Source organism: Zootoca vivipara, chromosome 1, assembly GCF_963506605.1.
Source record: "Zootoca vivipara chromosome 1, rZooViv1.1, whole genome shotgun sequence".
Taxonomy (NCBI): Eukaryota; Metazoa; Chordata; class Lepidosauria; order Squamata; family Lacertidae; genus Zootoca; species Zootoca vivipara.
In genome coordinates this window covers 84,144,699-84,162,370 of record NC_083276.1, presented here as the reverse complement: position 1 = coordinate 84,162,370, position 17,672 = coordinate 84,144,699, and the positions used below count along the sequence as shown (strand labels likewise).

Below are 17,672 nucleotides of genomic sequence, written 5' to 3'. Positions count from 1 at the left end.
GCAGGGTTAAATCAACCTATTAGGCAGAAGCTCCCAGCAAAATGACATTTCCTCTCGCCCGGCAGAGCCAGGAACTACCGTCCTCAGCTGTGAGAAAAACTAATATAAAGCTGCCCTTGTGTGAAGGGCCCGATGGTATCAGGGAAGGCGCAATAAATCTCAGCAAGGAACACATTCACTGAGACGGGCACAGCCACACACATACGGCTACTCCACGCTCTCAGAGACTCACGCACGGATATCTCCTTAGGAGACCCCTGGGTCTTTCTCTGTCGCACACGACACATCACCCTACACAACAAGCACAGCCAGCTGCCATGGGCAGGAGCGTTGTTTGCCCCAGCACAGGCCCACGTAGCTGTTCCTCACACACACTGCTACCCTGCTCCCTGCCGTACTGATAACCCTCACCTACAAAACTAATATATCCTTCACCATCTGTTTGCCAGCCTTTTTGTGTGGACAGAATCCCTGTGTCTATGACAGTCACAATTCAACAAGTACAGCACAAACATGCAGTGATAAGGAAAGGCTCACCTGTTGATTTCTTGACAGCCATGCAAGTGCTTGTGACATGCAACTTGTCGACACAAAAGATGGGAACCCTCACTTAACCCTCATGCCAGAGGCATATGGCTGCCCCTTTGAGCAGACAGGCCCCAAGTATTCATCAGAGAAGGACACGATTTTAGTCTCACATTTCAATCCAGAAACAAAATGCAGCCATATACAGGTGTCTCACCAGCATGGGCACAACACTGGCCATTCACACACACACACACACACACACACACACACAAGACCACATATATACAGAAACAGAGCTATTTCTCTCAACACATAGATACATGCACTTGGGCATCACTACCACAGACATTCAGAAGCAGTACCCTATAGATACATGGGCGTACCCAGGATCAAAACTAGGGGGGGGCAAGGGGAGGGGCCAAGGCACGGAAGGGGAGGGGCCACAAAGTGGGCGGGAACAGCGAACTCGCGCTCCGCAGGGCTGTGCCCCTCCCTAGAAGCAGGGCTGGTGGGCGGAGGCAGAGCCCAGCCCAGCGGAGCGCGAGTTCAGCGTTCCCGCCCGCCGCGCCGCGCTCCCTGGTTCCCCGCCGCGCTTGGCCTTGCCTGAGGGCGCGCCGGGGAGCTGGAGGGAGGGTGCGGCGCGGTGCGGCGGGAATGGCAAACTCGCGCTCCGCCGGGCTGTGCTCCGCCTCTGCCCACCAGCCCTGCTTCTAGAGTAGGGCAGCTGCCCTAACTTGCCGAATGGTGGGTACGCCCTTGTATAGATATAAACATATCAGTGCTCCCTCTTACATATCCCTTGCAGACTGACCTCTTCTGGCATACTGCTTTTGTCCCATCTTAGACACTTCCCCCTGTGTAAGGTCAGGTACATAATTTAAAGTGCACATGAATGTAGAAAAAATCCTCAGTAAGGAGAAGTGAACCCTAGAACCAAAGAGTACTGAAATAGGAAGCAGGCCCTAAAAGACCTCATGTTTTGTCAGTGCATCCACTTATTCCAAAGAAGTTGAGACTGTTGCAAACGCTGAGGTTATTGGCGAAATGACATTTCCCCCTCCTTGAGCTCCCGGGGATTTGGCTGCAACGGTAGTGTGCACAGTGGCCCTGTCTAATTCAAGATCCTGGACTTAGTCCTCTTAGCGCCCCCTCCTCTTTAGATGGCCATGCCTTACTTCAGTTGTGAAGCACACAATATTTTCCCTCCTTGGCACCATTCTGTGCTTTGAAACAGCTTCTACATTTCTGGTACATTAGAGAGAGAGAGGGAAAAAAGCCAAATGAAAAGACCAGTTTGCCAACCCTATTATAAGAAGGAATTCTTGCAGCATGTGTAGTTGCACATTTTTTAAAACAACAACACTAAAATCCTAGCACTACAGAATAGCATGGTGCTTTTCTTCTGCTGCCTTGATGCTAAACACACTTGTTTGGGAATAAGTGCACCATTTCATTGCAAAAAGCGGTAAATTTTAAGTAAAGAAATAATTAGATGATAATCTGTAATTGTGACTGCCCCCGCCTGTACAATGTTTTTAAAAATAAAAAGAGAATGCTGTGACCAGCGTCAGCCCAGTGGGCCCCTGTATATCTATCCCAGGCTAGGTGCTGATGCGGGGCTTGTTTACTTCTGCCTCCATCAGCTGCTCTTTGGGTGGTTGTTTTGTGTGGCCCTGGACTTCAGTCGCAACGTCCAGCCCTAGCTGAACAACCAGGTGTACAGTGGCAACTGGTCAGGGATTGGTGGACATACTTCAGATAGGATCTACCAATTGGGCCCATGACTGTAGCTGAGGGCCATTTGTTATAATTTAAGAATATTCAATATGGATACATGTGGTGGACACAAGCATGTTTTAAGTGGCCATTCGTGACAGGGAGCCGCATGAATGCAGCTCCACGCAAGTGAAATAAGTGTGTGCAGCCATTTTAAAACCAGCAATTTTAAACATGACACTCCTTATACACACAATGTAAAGTCTTAATCCATGAGGGTTTGGAAGTGGGGGGGGGGGTTGGAGGGAATCTGTCCAAATCTTAGTCACTCTATAATATGTAAATAGACAGTTGCCATCTCCTTGCAAGTGCTGCCACCTGCTGACTAACTGGAAACTTGGTGCTATGAGCACAGGCTGGTTTTGCTGAACTTTGAAATAAGTTCAGCCTTGGCTGAAAATTTTGCTAATACGGGTATTCAGACCAGTAGTTTAAGGCTTCTTTGTTTTTCATGATCATGCAAGGAAGTGTCACAGCCTTCTCTGCATTCTCTCTCCCAGCCAAGTTACAGGGAACCAGGCAGAGGGCCTTCTCGGTAGTGGCACCCACCCTGTGGAATGCCCTCCCACCAGAGGTCAAAGAGAACAACAATTACCAGACCTTTAGAAGGCATCTCAAGGCAGCCCTGTTTAGGGAAGCTTTTGATTTTTGATGGATTTCTGTATTTTAATATTTTGTTGGAAGCCGCCCAGAGTGGCTGGGGGAACCCAGCCAGATGGGTGGAGTGTAAATATTATTATTATTATTATTATTATTATTATTATTATTATTATTATCCTCCCCCAATTCCCTCTTGTTTCACATGATTCACATGAACATTTGTGCTTTTATGTCAGAAATCCTTTTGTTGTTTTGGGGGCAGTGTGTGTGTGTTGGCAGCTATTGGTGAGAGATTTTGGAACATTGCCATGGGCATGAGAGGAAAGAAGTCCAACTATTTTTCCTGTGCTTGCAGCCATGGTCCAACACCAACACAGCTGGAGTTTCTAATAGCTGTGGAAAGGGAAACAGACAAGCTCAAACATTTAAGAGATTCATGGCACATTTAAAGTACTTATCTATGCTAGGGTAACAGCTTTAAGCATAGATGCATAGTTAGAAATCATTACTGGAATTTAAATAGAAATACGATGCATCTTGCCATGGTGGGGAAGGCCATTTGTGTCTGCATAGTCTGCCACTCACATGCTCACTGTTGATGGACAATTTCAGTGCCCCAGCTCGCTTCCTAGGGTTATTTAGCTTTAAACTAGGCACGGAGTAGACAACCCTTCAAACAGAGAGTGCCTTCAGAGAGAAGACTTTACAGTAGAACAAATGGCCACCCTCATGATCCATACAGGAATCCCAACAACCTCAAGTCATTGCATCTTCCAAATGTGGTACTTCTCTGCTAAAAATCCATGGCCTAACCACACTGATGTACAAATGCATGTGTAGGAACCAATATTCAGGTTAACACACACACACACACACACACACACACACACACACACACACACACAGCCAAAAAAAAATGACCTGGGAACTCATGGGACCCTACCCAAGTAAATGCCTTATGTGTGCTTAATCTATACCTACATGTGATAGATGGTTCTAAAGAACACTGGACTCAGTGAATAGATGTTATTCTGCCCATTTGGGCTTCAGCAGAGTTACTGTCAACTTCAGATTGGACCAGAGAGCAGGCCCAACCAGAGCCAGAGTGCAGTAATTACTCTAGATTGAGGTCAGAATCTGGTATTTGACCCTGAGATAATCTATCTCTTCAAACTGTTCTTAGTAGCATAGAACTATATCTTGCTATATCGGAGTATGATTTTAACAGCTGTATTTTAAAGCCTGAGAGATGTATGGTATATCAAAAGAAATGAGCAAATGTATGTTTAAGTAAACTTTCTAGTTTAATATAGAAAGCAGAAATAAAAAGTCATAGGATTAAAGAAGTGTGAAAATTAAAAATAACTACATGCAAGCTGGCTTCTGCCTCCTCCTCAGTTTAGTAGTTTACTCATGTGCCACTTTCCCATGGTGAACCATGTTCAAAGCAGCTTGCAATAGCTTCAGAAAAGTTTGCATAATAAAATACAGCCTACATTTCAGGATCATTCACTAACCTCAAAGCATTACAGTTAATAGTCATGTAAATATTAAAAGGCCAAACGTCTCCCATTAATATGCACTAAGATTAAACAACCCACTAATAATTCATACTATAGAAAGTCAAAAATGCAATCCAAACAGCAAAAAGAGTACATTTAATTCTAAACTAAATGTTGCCCCCAGCAACAGCCCCCTAACAATACATTCCAGTGGATGTTTGCTTAGAAATATATTCCACTGTGTTATGTAGTACTTTCCTAAACCAAATAAATGTGCATCGGGTTGCAACCTACGTCAGTCAATGCAGGCCCGGCTCTCCCAGGCCAGATGGAAATAAGCCAGAATGAGAAGCAAGATCCTAATGAACATTGGCAAGCGGTGACAAGGCTTGACAAGGCAGTAAGCTTCCATTGCATTGGTACAAGAGGTTACATTTTCAAAGGCCAGAAATCCAAGTCCAAAGCAGCTGCTTCCCACTTGTAGTTCCAAGTCACATCATGGATGCAAATTGATAAGTCTCTTCCAGCAAAGATCCATCATAGACAAAGCCCAAGGTCCACATAGAGATCCATATTTTTTTTCCTTTCTTTAATACAAGAACCTCCTATGTTTTTTTCTAAAGATCTCAAAATCTAGTATGAGGGGTTGCATTAAAAAGTCGTAACCAGTCACAGCCTTCATTCAGTGTAAATTCAGATTACCAGGATGTAAAACAAAAGCCGGTTTCTGAAATATCGCATTCAACAATGTTAGAATTCAAATAAGAAATCTTGCACTACCACATCAAAAAGAGTTCCCTATATCCAGTAGCTGGGATAATGTTGGGATAAAGTTCATAGTTTTGCCATTAAGGTAAATGAGCAGATCTTGTATATAGCCAGTCTGCAGTCATTCACATATGGCACAAGAAAAAGAAAATTCCACACAAAAAAGGGCCATATCCATATTAATTAAATTTACAGCCACATTTAGTGTTGATGAGCTTTCTTTTCTCAGCTATTGAACTGGGTTTCTTAAACTGGTCTGTTCTATTGTGCTTAGCATAAAGTTGAAGCATCATTAAAGAGGTACAAACCTCCCTAAGATTGGTTTGGCTAGACATCTTGTACTGTCCTACTTCATCACTTTCCCATCCCTCCTCGTTATTTTTTTACAGTGGATTTCTGTCATTGTACCTGTTTACATTCATTAACCTAGATATGACTTGATAATTTAAAAAAAAAATTAACAAAAGGTAAGCCTAGCTACTTCATGATTCTGGAGCCCAGCTAGTGTTGTCTCAAGGCATCAAATTTATAGGTGTGGTTATGAATGTTCTGGTACAAATGCACAAATTCCATGCTTGTGGTTCCAGGACAAGAAAGTAAGTAAAAATTGTAAACACAAAAACATTAGTACTTGGAAAGCTAAGGGTAATAAAATGAAAATGGAACTAAATGAGGCAGGATGCACCATGACAATTGTGCCAGTTGGCAGAGTGGGCAATAATCATGAATTGGCTAACATTAGCATAAGCTCACAGAGATGATAGATAGATAGATAGATAGATAGATAGATAGATAGATAGATAGATAGATGGAAGGATGGGAGGGAGGGAGACCACTGCTGAGCCTTGGTAGGGTCTGACTCAAGCAAAATATTAATTAGGTGGCCCAAATCTTAGGTCCAGTTCACACATTATGGAGAGGCAAACCCAAGTGTATGCTCAACAGGAAGCTGTATCCAATTGTGGGCCCTTGGCAAGTATCCTTGCATGCTACATGTGACCTTCACGCTGTACATTATTTTGTGCACACTAAGAACAGGTGTGCCTCTAAGAATGTAGTGTGCGAATGGGTCTCCTTTTAAAGGTGCTCAGAATACAGCTGTGCTTCCCATTTGATAAGGTTTCTATTCCCTATTTAGGATTCTGTGAACCGAAGTTGGGATTGTGACCTTTTGCTCCTGATATGACTACGTGGCTTTAGCAGCTACATGACAAGCTCAACAGATAAAACTGTTAAAGGCACAAGAGCTCTGTCCGAAATAAAAGTTGGCAACCCTAGCTGAAGGGCCTGAATAGTTGGCAGCCTATTAATCATAGAGCAGTTTTTCAAAGCAGCCCTGGGCATAAAAAAGTAAAAGTAAAGGGCCCCCTGACCATCAGGTCCAGTCGTGTCCGACTCTGGGGTTGCGGCGCTCATCTTGCTCTATAGGCCAAGGGAGCCGGCGTTTGTCCGCAGACAGCTTCCGGGTCATGTGGGCAGCATGACAAAGCTGCTTCTGGCGAACCAGAGCAGCGCACGGAAACGCCGTTTACCTTCCCGCCAGAACGGACCCTATTTATCTACCTGCACTTTGATGTGCTTTCGAACTGCTAGGTTGGCAGGAGCTGGGACCGAGCAACGGGAGCTCACCCCGTTGCAGGGATTCGAACCACTGACCTTCTGTTCAGCAAGCCCTAGACTCTGTGGTTTAACCCACAGCGCCACCTGGGTCCCTTCTTCTAAGTCCCTGGGCCTAATTGACTGCAAACACCATACACTCCTTGGTAAAGGTAAAGGTAAAGGGACCCCTGACCATTAGGTCCAGTCGTGACTGACTCTGGGGTTGCGGCGCTCATCTCGCGTTATTGGCCGAGGGAGCCGGCGTATAGCTTCCAGGTCATGTGGCCAGCATGACAAAGCCGCTTCTGGCGAACCAGAGCAGCACACGGAAACGCCGTTTACCTTCCCGCTGTAGTGGTACCTATTTATCTACTTGCACTTTGACGTGCTTTCAAACTGCTAGGTTGGCAGGAGCTGGGACCGAGCAACGGGAGCTGAACAAATCCCAAAGCTTCGTTTGCACCCTGGCGCCCTCCAGCCTTCAGGATGTGGGGTTTTTTTAATGCTGCCTCCCACAGCCTTGAAGGGGAAAGGAAGGTCAGAAACAGAAAAAGGCTTGTACCTCCGCAATGCTTAATTACTGAGGGAGATCAGCTCCAATTGTTGGCTGTAATCAATATTTATTAATTACCACAATTAATTGTGATGCAGAATTAGGGCGGTAATGAGTGGAGTGTGTAATCAGGAAGGGCTCGTTAGGCAACCTGCAAGCTAGACAGGGGGCAAGCTGGCAGGCAGCCACTCGAGAGCCTCTGGGAGTGACAGGAACAACTGAAACAGATAGGAAGGGCTTTGAGGGGGAGGAATAGGGCAGCACCAGCAGGCAGGTGCATAAAGAGACTGTGACAAGTGATGTTGTGGGTGCCAGTGTTCTGTGCCCTGTGGCAGGCCCAACATGCCTTCTTCATTCGTTTTGTCACCTCCTTAGCAAATGTAGATCAGGCCAGTGTCCCATCTAGCCCAGTATTCTGTTCTCACAGAGGCCAACCAGATCCCTATGGGGAGAATATGAGCAGGACTTGAGTGCAATGGCACTTGCTCCCCACTTTTGCTCCCCAGCAACTGGTACCCAGAGGCATATTGAGTGGGATTCAACTAACTAGTCCCACTAGAGGAAGCCAAGGCAAGGACCTCCGTTAGCATAGTGGGGCTTCCCCTCCCCCTGCACATACAAACACACACACAATTGGTTGGGGGGGGTCAGGAGAACCTCCAAAACTGCACATCGGGAGTGGGGAGGTTGGGGGGGGGGTGTTGTTCCATCTGACAAGCTGAAAAGCTTGCACTGAAAGAACAATTGCCATAGCGCTATGCTGAATTCCTCCCACTGTTTCCAACAGTGGAGGCATAACATAACCATCGTGGCTAGTAGCCTTATCCTCCTAAAATGGGTAACCAATACCATTTCTTGTGTGAGTGTATTCCTAAATGTAACTGCAAGTGCTGTGTGAATAAGTATTTTTTTTAATAAAAAAATTTGTTTGTCCTGAATCTTCCATCATTTAGCTTCATTTGAGGGTCTCAAGTTCTTGGAGATGACCTTGCAAGGCGAGCCATTGACATTCCTCTGGAACAGATTAATATTCATGTGTGAAGCGTTTAATAAGCAATAGGAAAGTCTTTGCCATTGTCAGATTGCTGGTGGACATTGTCTCCCTCCTCATTTGTGTGGCAAGTGGGTCTTCTGAGCCACAGACCCTTCTCTACCCAGTGGAGTAGGAAATGTCTCAGTGGTGGTGGAGGAGGGGATGCTATATTTATGGATGGAGTCAGTATGGCCAAGTTTGAGAGAAACTAGCAGTGTATTTTACCCCACACCAGAATCTGACAGTGAACTGAGCTGATGTGAACCCTCTTCACAATTAATCAATGAGGTGATACACCCTACCCCCCACCCTGGCCCCACCCTTGACGCCTACGGGTTCAGCATAGTTGCCTGAAAAGAAAAAGTATATGTATCTTTTTGGAAGCAGTACAGCTTTGTAGAAGTAAAGCTTAGTCCACAGAGGCAAGGGGCTGGGGTGGGAGGAGAGGAAGAAAAGGAAAGGGAGGAGGGGAAAACTTCACAGAATGGCATCAGAATGGGTTCAAACTGTGCTGGGTTAATGTGGTAGGGCGGCAGAGAAGGAAAGAGGCATGGAGGCATGACAGGACGGCCTCAGGCCTGTATGTTGCCATTGCCTGTCAGGCATGACCACAGAGAACTTTGATACAGCATAAAGTTTGATTCCTGTTTTTCTCAGCTGGATTTGAAAAGTGGGGTTGGGGATTTGCCGTCTGAATTATTCTGTTCCTGATACCCTTACTGCCTGTTCTGTGAGGCCAAGTGAAATGTTCTAAGTCTGAGCAAAAAAGGCCTCCCAAAATTTTCCTCCCTATTTGCTGGTGTATGTATGGAAGTGATGTATGGAAGTGAGAGCTGGACCATAAAGAAGGCTGATCGCCGAAGAATTGATGCTTTTGAATTATGGTGCTGGAGGAGACTCTTGAGAGTCCCATGGACTGCAAGAAGATCAAACCTATCCATTCTTAAGGAAATCAGCCCAGAGTGCTCACTGGAAGGACAGATCGTGAAGCTGAGGCTCCAATACTTTGGCCACCTCATGAGAAGAGAAGAATCCTTGGAAAAGACCCTGATGTTGGGAAAGATTGAGGGCACTAGGAGAAGGGGACGACAGAGGACGAGATGGTTGGACAGTGTTCTCGAAGCTACGAACATGAGTTTGACCAAACTGCGGGAGGCAGTGCAAGACAGGAGTGCCTGGCGTGCTATGGTCCATGGGGTCACGAAGAGTCGGACACGACTAAACAACAACAACAACAATTTGCTGGTAGCAAAGTTGGAGGGAAGGCATTTTGCTGAATATTCTCCCAGAGCAGAGCGGATGGGGAAGGCAGAATTCCCCAGCAGCTGAGGAAGCGCCCCCCCCCCCAAAAAAAGCAGTGGGTAAACCTGGGAAGCCAGTATTCAAGTCCTCTCTTTTAGCCAGAAAACTCACTGAGTGACCTTGAGCCAGCCATAGTCTCTCAGCCTAACTTACCTCACAGAGTTGTTTTGAGGATAAAGTGGCTATTTTGAACTCTGTGGGTGAAATAATGGAGAGAAGGACTGAAAAAAGCAAGGCCGAAGCCCACAGCTTCTTACAGTGATATGGAAACATGGTGCCATCACCTTCCATTCTCCACCTATTCATGGACGAATTGAGGTAGGGATGAGGGACATTTCATTGAATATTCCCTTGGGGGAGTATTCTCCAACAATCAATCACTCTCCTTTATTGGCATAAAAAGTGCATCATATACATGGATCAGAACACAAACACAGTTAATGAAACATAGTGTGGGCGGGGACAACCTGTAGACCTCCAGATGTTGTTGGACTACAGCTCCCTCATTCCTGACCAATGGCTATGCTGGTTGGGACTGATGGGTGTGGGAGTCCAATAATATCTGGAAGCCACCACCTTGGCTACCAATCACTGTAAGAGTGGGGTGGTACAAGCCGCTGTGTTCCCGATAGCCACACCACACACTCCTGGGCTACTCAGCTGAATGGACGGTGGAAGTTCCAGGCTCTTGACATTCATAAGGGGCCTCTAAAAACTCAGTACGCTGCTGTGCTTGATGCTGGGGAGGACACCCTGTAAAACTCTTGTCACTGCATCACACTAGCAAATGAGGCTTCTGTGCTGCCAAAGTATCTGCAGTGAAATGACAGTGGTTCCCTTTGAACGCTGTAGACAAGCTCTCCCTCCCACGTAGTGGAGGCCGTATTGATTAAATGGTCCTGTTGGCAAGTGATGCAGGAGCTTAGGATTGAGGTGGAGGAAGCATAGAATCCAGAATGTTGTGGGTTCTAAATCAAATCACAGGGAGGGGCAGATGTCAGTGGCAGACCCTGGGGTCTCACATTTCAGTGGCCCCCTTTCACCTTCAATTCTATATCATAGTTGCAGCACCTCCCAAGGCTTTGCGCTCAGTGTGACTGAACTGGTTGCAGTCCCCTAACTCTGTCTCTACAGATGTATTGGGGTTGGCTAAGGGGTCGATCGGGACGCAGGTAGCGCTGTGCTCTAAAGCACAGAGCCTAGGGCTTGCCCATCAGAAGGTTGGCGGTTTGAATCCCCGCGACGGGGTAAGCTCCCGTTGCTCAGTCCCTGCTCCTGCCAACCTAGCAGTTCGAAAGCACGTCAAAGTGAAATAGGTACCGCTCCGGCAGGAAGATAAACGGCGTTTCCGTGCATTGCTCTGGTTCGCCAGAAGCGGCTTAGTCATGCTGGCCACATGACCCGGAAGCTGTATGCCGGCTTCCTCGGCCAGTAAAGCGAGATGAGCGCTGCAACCCCAGAGTCGTCCATGATTGAACCTAACGGTCAGGGGTCCCTTTACCTTTACCTTTAAGGGGTTGATCACACTGGGTATATGCCCAAGAGATTTGATTTTGAGAGGCGGACACAGAATCCTTTGGAACTGGCAAGCAGGGGATCTGGCACACAAACCTAGCAATTTAGACACAACCCAGAGGGTAGCTTAGGCTAACAATGCCTAGGGGCAAAAGTGCTCTGTCTTGAGGAGGGGTCCTGACTAGCAGGTAATTGCTGAGTGCGCTGGCCGAACACAAGGTTACTGTAGGCAATTAAAAAAACAAATAATGTGGGGTGATGTATGCGCACACACACCCCGTCCCCAGGAGATGAGACAGCACCTTCAACCCTCTGTTACCTGAGATAGAAACGGGTGTTTGAAGTATTAAGGGCAAAGGGAGGGGTGTTGGTGCTGGGATCCACCCCTCCCTTCGCTCATCACAGAGCAGCCAGTGGCATCTGACACAATTGGCTCACTGTAGTGGAGGGGACGGGGGGCTCCCTGCAGAAAGCAAAACATTGCAGATGAGAATATTGACTTCCCTCGGGTGGAGCCCCTTGGAAGATCTAGGACACTCAGCCTCAGGGCTCCGCTCTGCCCAACGTCATCTGTTGAGCCGGGGGTTTCTCAGCTGCGGTGAAGATGCCCTTGTCCTGCTACCCAGATGGGTCCCCTCCTGTGCCCAACTTGGACGGCTCCCTGGCTCAGCTCACCTCCCGCTTCCTGCGTGCGACCAAGCTGCATGGGCTGCACTACATGGGCTCACGCCAGCAGTCCTGGGCACAGCGTCTGTTCTGGAGCGGGGCTTTCTTGACATCGCTGGGGTTGCTGTGCACATGGTCAGCCAACCGGATACATTACCTGCATGCTAAACCAGTGCACACCAGAGCCCACATGAGCTGGTCCCCCTGGATGCCGTTCCCAGCGGTCACCTTCTGCAACCATAACCCAGCACGCTTCCTCCAGCTCACCAGGCCGGATTTGTACTCAGTAGGACACTGGTTGGGGTTGACCTACAAGAACCACTCCCTGCTTCCCAGCGTCTTGGAGGAGTTGCCAGAAGAGCAGCGCCCCTGGCTTAGCCGCCTGGCCAACTACACCCGGTTCCTGCCATCACGCCTCTCTCCACACACAATGGAGAGCTTCTTCCATCGCATGGGACATCAGATTGAGGACATGCTGCTGGATTGCCACTTCCAGGGCAAACCTTGCGGAGCCCAAGACTTCACCCCTGTGAGTGGCTTCTGTTCTGCACCAGGACCTGGGGAGGAGGGGTAAAGAGGCTGAAAGGATGAATAGTCAGGAAAACAGATTACATCCTTCTTAAAACACTTGGAATCAATTTTTGTGTATATATGCAATAGGGAACAGGGAAGAGTTGGAGGATATGTTTGCTTTTTCAATGCATGTTTGAATAGCGGTGCAGCAGCTCTCATCTGCATTAGCAGCTTGAATTGGTTGGTGGTAGTCATTTGATTTTAACAAACCAATCCAGAATTAAAAGGTTTCAACTTGTGTACCCTAAGGGTGGAGATGCAAGGGAGCAAACTGCACCCTAGATAAAGATAGCAGAGCCTCCATCAGGGAAACTTGTGGTTTGACTCTGCAAAAGTCCCTGGGTTCAGTTCCTTCCTATGTTGTGGGGAGGCAACATTCATCCGTTTGCCAGAGAAATTGTCTCAATCTAGACTGTTGCTGCTTCTCTTTGATCATCAGCAATTGGCTTCAAGATTTGTGTCGCCGCGCTGCAGAACAAACATGGCACTTGCAACAGCCAGGAACTGTTGCCATGAGGGTATTTGCTCCCCTTATCCTCTTAGTCCCATTTGACTTGGCAGCTGGTCCAAAGTGACTGTGACAGACACAGGCTTCTTTTGGGATTGCCTGCACCTTGGAACATACTCCAGCATCTTCTGCAATGTGTAGGAGTTCCATGGCAGCTGCTGAGAGGTTCCATGGCAGATGAATCATTCTGGAAAATATCTCCTGCAGGGTGGAAGTCTGAAAAATACTCATCGAAGTCATACTTTGTGAATGGGTGCTAATCACAGATAGGGAAAATGGACAAGCTAGAGTCACCTGCATGTGTCAATTGTGTGAACAGAACATTGTGCAATTATTGGAGAGCAGCAGAATGTTGCTGGTCCTGCTTCTGCCATCAGGCATTCTGTTGGTTCTGCTCCGGGATGGCTGTTCATAGATATAAGCATTGAAGAAGCCTACACATGAGAAGTTGCTGGTGTGGAGGCTTCCAGGTGATTGGCACTTCCAATCAGAAAGGTGTCCCAATAATGATTATGATGATTATACCCCATCCAAGAAGGCCTTCTGCATCAATAGCACAAGTTCTCACGTGGAGGTTTCTTCAGTACAGATGTCTATGCCAACAGAAAGACTTTCAGGGGCAAGTTCAGCAGTGTACCCAATGTCAAGCAAGGGCCAGCAACAGTCCTGCTGCCTGGTTATTGTGTGATGCCCTAAGGCGGCTTAGGCTGATGGAATTTCATAAGAGGGAGGGCAGGGAGACCTCATGGGGCAGCCCAGAAGGAGGAAGAGCGAATTACACGGCTTGAGGCAGACAAGGTAAATGTTTGGTGGCAGTGGATGGTTGTTTTTCTGCTGCAAGTGAAGAGTCCCACTGCAATGGACTGAGGTACTATGAAATCTAAAGTTAGATCTAAGAATACTGGGTTTGTTGGAGGTTTTTTTTGAGGGGGGGGTGTTTGAGAAAGAAATATCGGCTATTTCAGTTTTGTTTTCCTGCCGATCAATATTGCTTCTCCCTAGTGTTTTTAACAGCATTCCTCTTGTACCTATTATCATCTCGCTTTAAAAAACTACTTGCTTGCTTTGGCACAAACTGTTAATTTCTGTGTGGTTTAAGGTGTTGACCTAGGACGGTCAAATTATTGTGTGTATCTGGACACTGTAGAAATAAACCAATCCTAAAATATTGCTGATGGATCCCAAAGGGTTCAGTACCACCAGAATAAAGGTAAAGGGTAAAGGAACCCCTGACCATTAGATCCAGTCGTGACCGACTCTGGGCTTGCAGCGCTCATCTCGCGTTATTGGCTAAGGGAGCCGGCATACAGCTTCCAGATCATGTGGCCAGCATGACAAAGCCGCTTCTGGCGAACCAGAGCAGCACACGGAACCGCCGTTTACCTTCCCACCGGAGCAGTACCTATTTATCTACTTGCACTTTGACGTGCTTTCGAACTGCTAGGTGGGCAGGAGCTGGGACCAAGCAACGGGAGCTCACCCCGCCACAGGGATTCGAACCGCTGACCTTCTGATTGGCAAGCCCTAGGCTCTGTGGTTTAACCCACAGCGCCACCTTTCACCAGAATAGTGGTGGCCAAAGAAAGAGTTAGTTGCTGCAGAGTAATTGGGGTCAGTATCCTGACCCAACCTGGTAACCACAAGGTGGGGAGTGCTTGTGTCAGAATGATTTGAGGGAGCAACTGGGCTTTTTGAGGTTCCTTAATGTGGGAGGTGGCGCCATCACAGCTTGGGACCAACAGGGGTGATGTATCAGACCCTGACCCTTGGTTATTTTCAGTCCCAAGCTTGTCCTGGGATGAAGTGGCCCTGCTGGTATATTCTTTGCCTCTGTAGCTGTATCTCCCCACCACTGTCCTGCCCCCACTTAGTCTCCAAGGGTCAAGTACCATTTATCCACTTACCGTAGTTCCTGAAATACAATGTATGCCATGAACTCACAAGAGCTCTGCTGGATAAGATCAAAGGCCTCTCTAGTCCATCATGCTGTTTCTCACAGTGGACAGCCAGGTGCCTTTGGGAAGTCTGCAAGCAGGACATGCCCTCTCTCTGAAGAACCTGACTCTCTTTTTCAGTTGTGTGTGCCTCCCTCCTTCCAGCTATATGGTGTATTGGGTTCAGGCAGGATTTTTATACCCACCTCTCTCCTGTGCCAGAGAAACTTCTCCCCCAGTACCTTGTAGGGCTTACAACTTAGGCAGGCAGATCTCATAGATCTTGTCAGGAGAAGAACTCATGGTAAAATGGAGGTAGAGGAAAGGATAAGCCAAAAGCTGGAATAGCACAGGGGTTGTTCCAATTCTGGGTCAAAGGCCTTGGCAGAGTTGAGTGGGGAAGCTTCCTGCTCCTTCTGGCTACGTTGGCATGCGCAGTATTTGTTGGGCTTCTAGGCATGGTGGGCCCTTTCTCTAATCTGCCCCTTTCTCCCCAGGTCTACACACGCTATGGGAAGTGCTACACATTCAATGGCGACCGGAACAAACCACGAGTGACTCGCCAGAGTGGGATGGGCAACGGGTTGGAGATTATGTTGGACATCCAGCAGGAGGAGTACCTGCCCATCTGGAGAGAGACCAGTAAGAGCTGGGAGAGTCCTGGGAGAGAGGAAAGGATGTAGAAACATAGGATGCTGCCCTACGACCAATTAGATAATTGTGCCGTCTGGTGCAAGGGGGGGGGTGTGCTTAGGCCTGGGGGCCAAGTGCAGCCCTCCAGGACTCTTGACTGTCCCTAGGAATTATTCCCAGGCCACATCCCTCACAGCCATGGTCCACAACCACCTTCATTTCTTTTGCCCGACTGGAATGTGTCCTTGAACTGCAATAATGTCTTTCGCTTGTCTGAATGGAGCAATGAAGGCGTAGAAACCTATGACTTGTGTGTGACTGGACTTCCATTACCCTGCCCACTGCTACCGTAGCCTGCGACACCTAGGGAAGGTTTCCCATGAGGCAACAACCATCAGGCTGAAAAAGGTTTCCCATGTCTGATACAGTTTATTGTTGCCCAGACTGAATTTCAGAAGCTCTCCAGGGTTTCAGAGGGGGGGGGGGGATATTCCCAGCCTTGCCTGGAGATGTCAGGGATTGAACCCAGTGCCTTCAGGATGCAGAACATGTGTTCTGCTACTGAGCTGAGATGATGGAGTCACTGTGCCAGCAGCTCTAATCTCCCTGCTCCCAAGCTCCCCTTCTCTCTGCCTACCTCAATCCTTACTCTCCTGATAACAGATTCCCTCTTATATGGCTCATTGATGTCACTATCTAGCCCCAAAAGCTAGTGGGAGTGAGCAGGAGGGGTTAGCTGCAGTTTTGTGAAAGTAACTAGAGGTTCACCAACATTTTTTCAAGGGAAAGAGCACCTAAAAAAACAAGTTCTACACCCTAATCAAAGAGTTAGGAAGCACAATAAGAAAATTATTTATTACAAAGATACAAACATAAAAAGCATTCATCAAACAACCAGATGCCCTAATTGCTATATATTACAATTTAAAAAATGTCACCAGGATCACCAGTTTGCACATACTATCATTTAAGACACTGATGTGCTGGCATGTTCAAATGGATGCTCCTGGCAGCACATTTGTGATAATTTTTTTAAAAAAATATAATACATAGCAGTACCAGAGCTGTTCGTTTTATTAATGCTTTTAATATTTGACAGCTAAAGGTTCCCCCCCCCCCCTTGATTAGGCGTCAAACAGCTGCTCTGCTCACAACGATTGGAAAGGACAGGGATTTATGAATGCAAAGGATAGACATGAAGATCTCATTAAATTACATGGCTAAATTTATTCAGCTAAGGTCTAGCAAAACCTTCCTTAACCATAGCCTCATTCCTTCTCCTTGCAGATGAGACATCATTTGAAGCCGGAATTCGAGTACAGATCCACAGCCAAGATGAGCCACCCTACATCCACCAATTGGGGTTTGGAGTCTCTCCAGGTTTCCAGACCTTTGTGTCCTGCCAGGAGCAGAGGGTAAAGACCATGAGACAAGGGGAGATGAGTGCAGGGTGGGTGGGTGGGGTGGGAGGAGAAAAGGGCTCCAGCTTTTTGGGGAAAGGGAGACTGGAGATTGTGTGGGGGTCTGATAACAGTAAGGGGGCATGGAATATATGCCTCTGATAGTGGCAGGGACAGGTAGATGCAAAGTGTCATAGCCACATTGAGCAAAGAGGATTAAGCATTGCTCCCAGTCAGTGAATGTTTATCCCTAGAACCTCCCTATGAGCTGTTAGAGAGGAGGACTAAGCAGTGGCTTTAATGACATGCTAGTCAAACATCCCAAAAGAATCTGGTCTTGAATGTCCCTGCAACAGGCATTTGATAGCCTAGGACCCAGGACTCTTACCTGGTCTGGTTCATTCAGGCTAGTTGGAATGAGGAAAATTGGACAACCTCAACATCTCTCCCACCAGACTCTAGCCTGTAGATAGCAACCAGATGTGATGTTGTTACAGTGACCTCCACTTAACAGGCTGGACCATGGGTCAACCAGGATTTTTTAAAAAATCAGATCATTGCTTGCAGAGAAGTTAAATATAAATGATAGGTCTGCTTGCTGACATCTGAAAAAAAAAACAACCCAGCAGCACAGCACATCTTAATGCTATTCAGCAAACTCCACAGCTTCTCAGTTAACTCCAATGCAGTTTGAATGAAGACACTGAAGTGTTTACAGATCTTTTGCAGGGATTGTTTTGCGCTTTCTAACGAGGAGAAGCAAATCTATACACTTAAACTGG

The 17,672-nt window shown here is 47.2% G+C and overlaps 2 protein-coding genes across 3 annotated transcripts in view; both read left to right on the top strand.

Moving 5' to 3' along the window:
* Positions 1-17,672, top strand: part of ASIC4 (acid sensing ion channel subunit family member 4) — a 90,652-nt gene that overhangs the window by 50,852 nt on the left and 22,128 nt on the right. For both annotated transcript variants that reach the window (XM_060277950.1, XM_035126707.2), the window contains exons 2-3: positions 15,355-15,499; positions 16,778-16,905. In XM_060277950.1, the coding sequence (XP_060133933.1) occupies positions 15,355-15,499; positions 16,778-16,905 (273 nt within the window). The remainder of the gene's footprint in view (positions 1-15,354; positions 15,500-16,777; positions 16,906-17,672) is intronic.
* On the top strand, positions 10,979-15,346 carry LOC132592557 (acid-sensing ion channel 2-like). Its single transcript, XM_060277956.1, has one exon. It carries the CDS (start codon positions 11,781-11,783, stop codon positions 12,414-12,416), a length of 636 nt encoding a protein of 211 aa, XP_060133939.1. The 5' UTR covers positions 10,979-11,780; the 3' UTR covers positions 12,417-15,346.